This window comes from Pieris rapae, chromosome 2, assembly GCF_905147795.1.
Source record: "Pieris rapae chromosome 2, ilPieRapa1.1, whole genome shotgun sequence".
NCBI classification, from domain to species: domain Eukaryota; kingdom Metazoa; phylum Arthropoda; class Insecta; order Lepidoptera; family Pieridae; genus Pieris; species Pieris rapae.
The window spans coordinates 5,477,855-5,489,617 of NC_059510.1; the positions used below are offsets into that span (position 1 = coordinate 5,477,855).

At 33.1% G+C, this 11,763-nt stretch overlaps 3 protein-coding genes across 5 annotated transcripts; all 3 read right to left on the minus strand.

The window, feature by feature from the left end:
• Positions 1-355: 355 nt before the first annotated feature.
• On the minus strand, positions 356-2,968 carry LOC123690057 (protein VAPYRIN-like). Its single transcript, XM_045632657.1, has 5 exons — positions 2,743-2,968; positions 2,366-2,579; positions 1,880-2,050; positions 1,229-1,317; positions 356-717 (listed from the first exon to the last, which is right to left on the minus strand). Exons 1-5 carry the CDS (start codon positions 2,966-2,968, stop codon positions 395-397), a joined length of 1,023 nt encoding a protein of 340 aa, XP_045488613.1. The 3' UTR covers positions 356-394.
• Positions 2,969-3,853: 885 nt separating this feature from the next.
• On the minus strand, positions 3,854-6,090 carry LOC110998192 (putative neuropeptide precursor protein). 3 transcript variants are annotated; one of them, XM_045634265.1, is made up of 5 exons: positions 5,908-6,090; positions 5,381-5,491; positions 5,070-5,304; positions 4,834-4,977; positions 3,854-4,748 (listed from the first exon to the last, which is right to left on the minus strand). In XM_045634265.1, exons 1-5 carry the CDS (start codon positions 5,981-5,983, stop codon positions 4,223-4,225), a joined length of 1,092 nt encoding a protein of 363 aa, XP_045490221.1. In that variant the 5' UTR covers positions 5,984-6,090; the 3' UTR covers positions 3,854-4,222. The 3 variants fall into 3 exon arrangements, with proteins under 3 accessions (XP_045490221.1, XP_022122389.2, XP_022122390.2); XM_022266697.2 differs by having other exon boundaries at positions 5,381-5,521; XM_022266698.2 differs by having other exon boundaries at positions 5,381-5,506; positions 5,908-6,089.
• Positions 6,091-8,653: 2,563 nt separating this feature from the next.
• On the minus strand, positions 8,654-11,149 carry LOC110998187 (peptidyl-prolyl cis-trans isomerase sig-7). The gene has a single exon (XM_022266687.2). The coding sequence runs from the start codon at positions 10,956-10,958 to the stop codon at positions 8,961-8,963; it is 1,998 nt and encodes a 665-aa protein (XP_022122379.2). The 5' UTR covers positions 10,959-11,149; the 3' UTR covers positions 8,654-8,960.
• Positions 11,150-11,763: the final 614 nt, after the last annotated feature.

Below are 11,763 nucleotides of genomic sequence, written 5' to 3' on the forward strand. Positions count from 1 at the left end.
TATTAATTTGGTATTACTAATCACGAATGTTATTCAAAGTCAGTCAGGTAAGTTCTCTTAACCGAGGAATTCGGCTAGCCGACTATAAACACATTTCTCTCTCGTTGCCCGTAAGGGGCCAGGAAGGGGATATTAATATGGATAATATGAAGGATGCTATATTCACTGCTACTTATTGGTGTCGCGAGATCGCTGAAATCTCTGTCGAAATGATACATTCGACTCACCTACTATGGAGCTAATAATCTAAAAAACAGAAATAATTATTTATTATTAAAACTCAAAAAACTCTACTATTTTTTAAAATTGGTTATACGGCGTTTATGGGTTTTTGGTGCTTCGAGTCACAGGGATAACTAACCCAGGCACTAATCTTATCGTAGTAAATCATCATTTAAAATGGACTTGTCTGTCGTCCTCTAGATTGCATAGGCACCATATCTTCCAACTCGAGATCATTCAAAAGGTCATAAGCATCTTTACAATCAAAGGTAGCTGCCACTTCTTTTGGCGTTTCATTTCTGTGATTAGTTAAATACAAGCTTGCTCCTAAGTTCACAAGAATACGTATAAGAGTGCAGTTGTTGCTCATTGCCGCAAAATGCAGAGGCTGCCGGCCTCCTGGTGCATCGGGATCGTTAACAAGAGCACCTTTTTGTATAAGAAGTTCCATTATGTTCTCTTCTTCATCTGTCGGAGTTGACATCATAACAAACTCTAAAAATATTTTTATTGTATTATAATTTTTTTTTAAATATAAAGTAAAGATCATGCCTCCTTTATTCGAAAGTCTCTCAGAACAGTTTCTTTTCAGAAGTCAATTTGGGATGAGGTGTGCGTTAATAATCTTATTATGTGGTACAATAAATTATTTACATGTGATAATTAGCCTACTGCAACAACTCTGTAATTATTGCAATTTTTTAGAAAATTTGCTCTTTTATCGGAAGATAAAACATGAGTACGTTGATAAACTATTAATTAAGTAGTGCTACGTAATATTATGGCTTTTGCTAAGTACAACCTTATTCAACCGACTAAATAGGATGGCACATCACCGTGACTTTTATGAAACAATCGAGCAATATTGAAACAAATTAGCGGTAGAACTCATAGCATTTGTCCGTCCAATACCAGATATACATACTGGATACCTACTACAGCATTACCATACTACATAACATTACTATTACCTACTTACGGCCCTATAAAATCATTTTTGGCTTACGAATGAACAGTCCTGTATCCATAGGATCCGTTCGTGGCATCAGTTTAGCCCCATAATCAAAAAGAAGCTTGGCCACAGTCAACGACGGTCTGTAATAACAATAAACAAACCAAAACGTAAGAAAATGAGTACGCAAGTACTGAGGAAAATGAGTAAAACGAGAAAAGCAATTCGCTGCGATTTGTTGCTAAAATAACTAGATGTATATTATATCAAAATTTAGCAGATAAGACGACATCTTTCTACATAGTAAATTATAAATAAATAAATCCCGGACCTGTATCTTGACACTTCCGACCTATTTCACGAAAATTGTGATACATAAATATATAAATAAACAGCAAGTTTTGGGTATAACTTATAACATCTTTACTTTTACTAAAATATGTAATTAAATACAGGTACACCAGACCAGTATCAAGATAATTAGTGATGACTTATGATGACCACATGCATGATGCATGTCAACATAGCATGTAAAATAAGGCATTGTTGCGACCTGAAATGATGAATTTCCGCTCAGACTGTAGAAGTAGCAACACAGACAAGTGGTCTCTGTAGTACTAGTACTAGTTATATAAAAAACTTATTATCATGTATCTGCTTGAAGCACATTTAACAGTCATAAAACATAAGTGTCGTCAGGTTTACCTGCGCATCAAACACAAAGATAGCGGAGTCATTCCGACGCTATCTTTAACATTGGGACTAACTCCACCTTTCAACAATAATTCTATAGCTCTCAAATTATCGGAACAAACTGCAAGGTGCAGTGCATTTCTTCCCAGGTGGTCCATCTGTTGAACATGTATATCTGTCCTCCTTAAATGTAATAAAAAGCTTTAACATTTCTATCTACTACCATTTATTAAATCAATTTGATTTTATCGAGTTGATAAACCAAATAAATCAAACTCACAAGATAATTATTGACATAAAAATAACATATTGTCCTATCTATTATGAAGTAGGTAATTTACGAAAACACAGCTTTTAATCATTCGTAATTGAGGTACATAATATTTTATTTGCGCAGATCCTGTTACATTTGATTTAATTGGGGATTGAAAAGGGATGCAACTTCCGGTATTTGCTATATTATATTATAACATATAAACAGTAAAAAAAATAAACCACCTTAAAATCATCTCGATGTGTTGATCATTGCCAGTTTCGGCAGCGATGAGTAGGTCCTTGTCTGCGTGAAGGAACTCTATAGCTTCTTTTAACCGAGCATCGTGCTGGTATTCTTCAAATTCAGAATCAATGGAGGGTTCAGATCCATAATCAAGAGATCGTGGTGAACCAGGAAATGAGGGGATGTATACGTCCAGAGAATTTTCCGATATTTCTGGATTAAATGATAAAAGATTTTTTTAATTTGTTCAATACTTAATAATGAAATTATGCTTCAAACGAAAAACAACATTTTAAAAAGAACATTTTATTTAAGGTTTTAAAAGTCTACAGAGTTGAATTATAATTATTGTCATAATTTATCAAAAACTGATCACTTATTGATGGATCGATGACAGTAGAGACTTGGTCGCTTTCTGGTATGGTTTCTAGTTTAAGGACATCATTTAGTAGAGAAGACTTCTTCTTCGACGAAAATAAGACGCCATCTCTGCGATTCACTTTATCCTTATTTTTAAGGTAAGAAACGACTATAGATTCATCTTCACTGTCGTTAAAATTTTGTTCAGGAAGTTCACTATCACTTTGCAGATTTATATCCATCACTTGTAATTCTTCTTTCGACTCTGCTTCATTGGTCGTGCACCGAGATCCTTCTCTTATTTCTTTGCTTGTTGATGGAAAATCAACTGGAAACACATGCTTCTTTAAATATGATGGTACATCGGTTTCTTTTGTACATCCTTTGCTGTTATTTATTAAAATTTCTCTTGAGCTGGGATTGCTCTCACAACTTGAGTCGACAATAACGAAAATTGGTTCTTTGTCAATAATTTCGAATTCGATACGATTTTTATTTGATGAATATGTACTGGGTTTATAATCACTGGAAAGAACACAAACACTTTTAAAATCGGCGTTTGTTATAGTTTGATTCTTCATCATTGTACATTTTTTTAATTTTGTTAAATCTATTATAAGCTGGTGAATGTTGTTCGCGTATTGTATTAAATTCTTTTTGCGCTGCTATGAGTTCCGTGATATGATGTGGCAGTGGAAACGTCGGGCAAAAACACCGGATAAACGAAATAAAAAAGTCTTTGCCTACTCGACCAATGAAGGTTTTAGAATAGCTAATTAACCATAAAATCAATTCATACGTTGTACTCGCCGAGGCTTCGCCATCTTGCAGTCTTTCAATTTGTTCTTCTGTATCTAACGCTTTTCCTTTTATACTTTCTCTTATTTTAACTGATTTACTTTTATCACTCATAGTAACATCTAATTAATCATATACTTATTTAGGTTCTTCACCTGTATATAATGCAGTTCATTAAAAGACTCTATTGAAGACATAAAGACTGTCAGTAAGCTAGACAGTTATTGCTTTTTTTTAAATAATACCTAGTTATTTCTTGATAAAGGTTTTGTCATATTAGGATATCAACAAAAAGTTGATTTAATTTTAACGTGTAAATAAAACAGTAATAAGATTATGCTATTTATTAATACAGTAGGTTTACATTTACACATCTATTAATAACTAATTTTTGTATAACTAAGAAATTCTTACCCAAACTTGATTTTTGCGACGCATCATTGAAATTGTGTGATTAAATTTGTACGAATCATTAATGGATATGCTAACTGAGGTAGGGAAAGTATTTTGATTAGGCCAGACTGAAGGTCCACTGTCTAAACTTTCTTATGCTACCTAAGGTAGATAATATATTTCATAACCCTAAGTAATAAAGTTTGACATTAAATGCAGTAACGATAGGTACAGTTTGCACTTATTATATATTTAGAACTACAGAATAAATATCCCATGATTCTCTGACAGAAATGAAATGTCATTTAGAGGATAAGTCGCCGGTAAACGGGCAGGTCTTGCGCCTGGGCTCGTGGGGAAGAACGAAGAAGTTCTGCCAAAGTGTAGAGATCATCGCGGGACCTATAGTTGTTTTGATGGGCCATGCCATCTGATCGTTTACGTGCGACCATGAAACGCTTCATTCTGTTAGCATACATTCTTTTGCGGCGGGCTTCTTCATATCTACGTGCGACTTCGTTTGGATCGACTTGGTAAAGATCAGGCAAACCTTGCGCCAAGGCCATGCGATTCTGTTCAGAGAAGTAAGAGTGACGTGGGTAACCTTCATGACCAACTACAACTGGCTCGTTATACCAAACATCACCGTTTTCATCAACTTCGGGTTGCTCCTCATCAATATTGTTAACTTGCCCATAGTAACGGTCTGCAGCCCAGCGATTGGTGTTCCATTCTTGCTTGCGACGTTCTTGAGCTTCCCACATATTGAGTAGAGCTCGCACATCTGCAGCACTTAGACCAGAATCCCTCTTGCGGCGGTCAGAAATAAGGCTATAAGAAGAATGTTGTGTTTATAATGTATTATTAATTTTTATTTTAAACGTTACAGATTATTTTATTAGGTTACGATACGTACCGGAAAATCTTTTTCTTTTCTGCGGACTTCTTAGTGGTTAACTTAGCTGAACTAGTGTCTGTAATCTTTGATACTGCACGTTTAAGACGGTAAGCATCTTGATCTTCAGCCACGGCATCTACGGGTGAAAGGCCCTCTTGAGGTCTAAATAGTGAGAAAAAGTATTAAGATGATTATATTGATGAGAATAAAGACACATTAAAATAATGAATATTGATATAATTAGTGGTACTTACTTTAGATTTTTCTTTCCAGAATTGGATTTCGTAGCTACTTTTGTAGCTGCACCGGCGCCCCCAACTTTTCCACTACCACGTTTTCTTCGCCGGGAGTCATATCCAGAAGAAAGACCTTCGATTGCTGGAGGTTCACCGTATAGCTCAGGTCTCATGATCAGATTGTCTAGTTCTCCGTTTGCGGCCGGGGAATCATATCTCTGATCAATGGCTTGTTCGAACCCGTCGGGGTTTCCTGTAATTTTGAATGTTATATAAGCCTAAAATTTTATAGAAAGTTAACGGTAAAAAGGTACCTATTTCATATTTACCTTCCTCACTGAGGGCGAGCGGATATGGCTCCAAATCATTTTTGTCGCTTTTATTCAGGAATAGAGATTGAGTATCATCTTTAGTTTGGTCCCAATTTTCGGGCAGCTCAGCTACGGGGCCATTTTCTAATAAATAATAATCTTGAAAAAATTTAAGCTAATATAATAAAAATAAAAAATTGTGAAATGCAAATAAAACCTTATTTAAGATGTTATAATATATTGCTTAATCAGGACTTAATAAGGACTTGAAACCTTGATAAATTGGCATGAGAGGCATCCAGGGTTTTGGTAGCCTTATAACCTGGGAAATAAAAAATCTATAAAGGTCATAGAGCATTCGCGAGAGAACCGCGCAGGGCACCTGTTGCTAAATATAGAACTGCGCGGCATCATGCCGGGTGATCAATACAAACAAATTAAAAACCCTTGTTGCAATACAAAAAATCTATGCAAAAGTAAATTTTATTCGATTTGAAACCTACTGCTTAAATAAAAAACCTTTAAAAATCATAAAATCAACATACCTTTATTCGAGGGTGTAGGTAGTGCACCACTATGAGAAATTACCGCGATAAACGCGGTAAACGATAGAAGCAACATATTCGGGTTTTAATATTTTTTAAATTCCCACTACTCTAGAGGACGTGTGGCAGGCAGCAGCATGAACCGGAGAAAAAGCTATCGTCTCTGTCGATATTGCCCGAACATGCGCATTAAAAGATACAGGCTCGGTAAAGCTTGGTGACCACTAACCCTGCTTAATTTAGTAGACTATCACATTTTTTTTAAAATTTAAGTACCGCATTTATTGTATTTTATTAAAATATTTTGACTAGATCACACAGTTTTAAATCATTCTTGATGTTGATATAGGATTGCAGATATTGCTTCGCGAATTTTTGTGTGTGTTTCATTTATATGCTCTCTTTTTATGGACGCTGGGCTTTATTATTCACTAGTAGGTATGAGACACAGGGACGAATTTTGGTAACATAGACTTTTTTATAAATTTGTCTAGTGTAATTGAAAATTTTAAAGGGAATAAGCGAAGTACCTCGTCTTCGTTAATCTTAGTAAATATCTTTTGATCGAGTAAATTTATTAAAAAAAGGTGTAAAATATAAAGCATTCCATTTATGTACCTATATTAAACATACAATATAGGCGTTTTCAAGATTTTACTATATGCACATTAATACTAATACTCACGATAAGTACATCCCTGAACCTATGACGTCTGTAAAAGCTACGTAGGTAGATAGGTACTCAACTGCCTACCTATTACCAAAATAAACCCTTTGAAAATAGCAGTGCTTGGAATATGAGATGAAAGTATGACGTCAAGCCGAGATATTCCCATAAAATACATATCATTAAACAAATTTTTATTGTCTCCTTTTTATGTCGTCAGACGCCTATTATATGTTTACTGGAGTACGAATAAGTTTGCTTGTTATATAATGTAAAAAGACAAACTTATTAGTATGCTTCAGTGATGACAATGCGAATGCTTCCATTTTATAAATTTGGTTTGCTTATATGATATATAAATATATAGGTACCTAATTGATTAGAAAATACTGATTCATTATAAAATACATCTAGATTATTGTAAGGTGAATTGGTGAAAGGTGAAACTCATTAACTGAGTTTTGTACTCTTTTTCACAAATCATATTTATTCCTGTACCTACTCTGAAAGTATTCATTTGTATAATTCTAAATAGTAAAAGAAGAGAAGTCTCTTCAGCAGTCGAATTGGTAATAAGGAAAGTAGAAGATACTGTTGTTAAATTTCTAAAAATCGGTGGAAACCTTTCGACATTTTAGAGTAGAATATATCACATGAAATTTTAAAAGATTTTTATAGAATTTTCTTATGCTGTCCAGGCAGTAATGCTGCAATAAGCATTCCCTAATGAAAGGATATTTTCTCTAGGGAATAATTATTGGAGCAGTGAGAAGTCGCAACTTTCTGTAAAAACATTATCTGCCGTCTTAACAGTCAAATTTTATATCTAAAATGAATCATGTGGCTAAATATATAATAATAATTAGACGTACATCCTCATTTAGCAAAAAAATAATCCACTCCGAAGAAAAATATGTTTAAGAAAATAAAGTTTTGATCGATTTTCTTCTTTTCTTTCACAAATGAAATACAGGCACTGTACTGTTTTTAAACAAAAGGTCTTAATTATTGCACTGTTTTTACTGATGTTCTAATGGGTACAATTTGACAGAAAGATATGAAAGAGTAGGTAGGTCAGACAAAACTCATTAGTGCAATTATTAGACTAAGTTTTAAATTACACTTAATGTTTATAGAAGAATAAACTGTAAAAAGTAAGATAATTTATATATCTAGAGGGCCTAATCGGAATAGCTGTGAATCTTTCATGGTTGAATCTATCATATTCATATTGCAATCGTATCAAATATTTTATTTTGCACGTATGTCACGGTGGAATTGAAATAACCTGCCACACTATGAGGTTAACAATAGCAGTCATTCATTTATCATACAATGAATACAAAGGCAGACTGCTTACTTAATAAAATCTCGGGACGGAGTCAACAACGTCCTGTTATCATCCAGATACTTTGATATCTTTATCACTTCCTTTTACCTATTATATCTTAAAATGTAAATGTATGACAGGTGTAACAAAGAAGCCGCAAGATGGCATTTAAGTTGTTTACAAAAAAATGTAGTGTATTCGATGAATAAATTCATTTTGATTTTATATTGTACTAAAAAAATTAATTCCAAAGTATTTTGCAATCAAAATACAACAATTACCTAAAGTAATAAATATCTGATGTCAATTATTCATAAAACAATATGCCTTATTATATATAACTGCCTTCTTGAAATTTGGTGTGAAATAAAAAATCCTGACAAACTTTAATACTATAGTTTACCTAGGAACATAGGTATATTATATTTGTTTTTTCCAGAATATTTATAAAGCTATTGATCCAGTCGTGATGAAATCTTGTTCCCTAAGTTGGAGTATTTAAATGATAAAATATAGAAAAATGGTGGGTCTTTTAGTTTCCGAGAAACTTGTGGACATACATGAACTTATCAAATTTATTATCTTATTTAAGTACATTATGCTTGGAAGCATGCACATCCTCATCCTTAAAGTATCCAAGTCCTACTACATATATTACATGCATTCAGGTCAAATGGATAAACTCAATTTTTACAGTTGGTTAATGGTTGTAAAATTATAGTATGAAAAATAAAACAAAATTTTTACTAAAAACTTTATAATTGCCCTACATATTGTGTAAAGAAATATCATTATTCACATTCTTTGACTTATTTAAAAATAGATTTACATAAATAGTACATTTAATTAGAATTAAGAATATGTACTTTTCAAGTTATTGCTGTTTATACTTTTGTATTTGTATAATAAAGCTTTAATATTAAAGCACTGAAAAATATTGTATATAATTTAACCTATAAGACCTAAGCACAATTGTGTATTATGAAATCAATCTAATGCAATTGTATAGCAAAAAGTAAGGTTTAAGGATATTATGTTGTACTTTAGACAGTATGGCTATTTTTTAGATTTCTTTACAATCTTGGAAGATTTACGCCTTTTTTTGTGAATTTTAGAATTATCCTCACTTTCTGAACTACTTGAAGAGTCACTGCTTGAACTTGTACTGGATGAACTACTTGAGCTACTGCTTGATGAAGATGACTTTCTTTTTTTTCTTTTACGTCTCCTATCGGAATCACTAGAAGAGCTGGATGAATCTGAACTAGAACTTGATTCTGATGAGCTTTCTGATGATGTTGAGACATTTCTTCGCCTTTTTAATGGTTTTGTCACCTTAATTACTTCTTTACATTTAGAAGATTTAGTTTTTTTCCTATCTACAATTGGCGATGGTGTTTTGGGTTCATATTCTTCTTTGTATGTTTTTTTCTTTAATTTTTGTTTGTCCTCATCATCAAAACTATTTCTATGTTTATTTTTATGGTTGGCACTGCATTTCTCATCTTTTCCTCTAATTTTGTCATAGCTTTCTATGTTCTTTATTTTTGAATGTTCAGTTTTTTCTGGTTTTCTATCTCTATGGCTATGAGAGGAAGCTTTGCAAGAATTTTCTAAAGTTTTATTTTTCTTATCATTTCTATCTGTAATGGAATTTTTATGATTAGTTTTTCTATAATTAGAGGGGGTACTCTCCCTTCTACCACCATTACAAGGGGAAGACATTCTACGAGAGTATTTGGTGTCTCTGAGACTATTTCTATTTGTTCTAGTGTGTTTGTCATCTTCATGTTTGATATGATTTCTTCTACTTTCCTTCTTTTCTTCATGTAAGTTAACTTTTCGTGGGTTATCTACCCGTACCCGACTTCTACTACGCTGAGACCTATCCCGCCTATATTTACTATCTCGGTGATTATCAGTTTTTACATAACTTCTTTGGTTGTCATTTCGATCATAGTCTTTATGGTTAAATTTCTGCCTTCTGTTTTCACGATCTCTACTAAGAGATCTACCTTTTTTTACCATATCTGCTTCACTATTATCATCATTTAAATATTGAACTCCTCTTCCTTTACCTAAGTATCTCATTTTAGACACTGACTGTGAAAAGTCTACATGAATTCGTCGGTCATCAATCAAGACATTGTCCATTTTAAAATAAGCATCTTCACATGATTTTTTATTATCAAATTCAATAAATGCATATTGTAAAGAGTTCCCAGTCTTTTTATCACGAATTACTTCACAGCTAACAATTTTTCCAAATCTACTAAATATAATTTCTAAGTCATCATCTGTAGTGACAGGGTTGAGCTTACAAACAAACAGAACATTTTCGGGAGGGGCAATATCGGCATCTGGTAAGTCTCCTACTATTTCAAGAATTGTGGCTCGTGCTTTAGCTTCCTTCTCCTCAATCATCTCTTGTATCTCTGCTGCAGTTTTACCCTCAGTTTCATCAATATCTTCATCAGGAGCGATACGTCCACCTTTCAACCGCTCTGGGTTTGGTGATGGTGATCTAGATGGAGCTCTGAAGCCAGGAGGGTCAACAAATGGATCTTCCAAGATAACTGTATGAGTTATACGCACATCACGGTAAGGTCTATGTGTCTCATCACATATAACTTCATTCAACTTAGTTAAAATTTCATGTCCTTCAGTCACTTCACCAATCACACAATGTGTGCCATCTAATGAGTTCAAGTCAGGGGCCAAAGTAAAAAAGAATTGAGAACCTACCATCATATCATCAGTGCCCACCATAGATAGTAAGCCAACTTCAGAATGACGAATTTTAGGCATTTTTTCTCCAGAGAAAAATCTTTTTTCTGGACCCTCTAGGACACCCCAAATGGATTGTCCGCCGGATCCTTCACCCGTCGGATCACCTGTCTGGGCTATAAACCCACTTCTTATGGAATGGAATAGATTGTAGTTGTAATATTTCATCTTGCATAATTTTAGGAAGTTCCGACATGTTTGGGGTCTAAGTTCTACGTAAAGATCTACAGTAATGTCACCAAGACTTGTTTCTATTACGACTGCCATTACTGCACGTTATAAGTACACACATTCATTTATATTGTACAATAATGTGGCCTGAATTATTGCTATAATTGTAAATGGACAAATCACAAAATAAAACGAAAACTGTTGTAACCTAAAAATTATCAGTCAATTTAGGTTTTTCGATTGTTTAAATCTGTGTTTTCGCAATGTCCTTTGTATCGTATGTCAATTGACAACGAAGAGAGAATTTTCCCAGAGTATTCCATATTCCAATTTCCTTGAGTTAAAGTTACTTAAAGGGTATAATTATTTAGTAGGATATAGATAGTTTAATAAAAAATCTAAATTGATTTTTATATTCATAGAAAAGTTACACTAATAAAATCTGTTTTTTTTTAAATATACTACAAGTGTATTAGTGTAAGTAGATTTAAAATAGTGACATCTATTAGCCAGATTTGATTATAGTTTAAAATTTGTAAATTTTGTATGGCTACATCTAGTGTTGATATTTAAAATTAGCGTAATATGCATCATTTTACAACGATACGAAGAAATTGCTACGGGTAACAATTCAATGTTTAGTAAATATTACCAATAGATGCCGCTATTCCATGTGATGCCGAATCTAACAATTAATCTAAAATAAGCAAACAAAGAAATACACTAGTTTTTTAGTAGATTCTAAGTATTCTCAAATAATATAAAAATAATTTCATGCAGATTTTATCTTCACTTTAATCTATGTGGTTTAAAAAAACAAAAACTGAATTAAATTTTAACCATTATTAATTAACGCTTGGAACGGCTACCACTATAGCTTAAGATTTTATTTCAGTGTTAA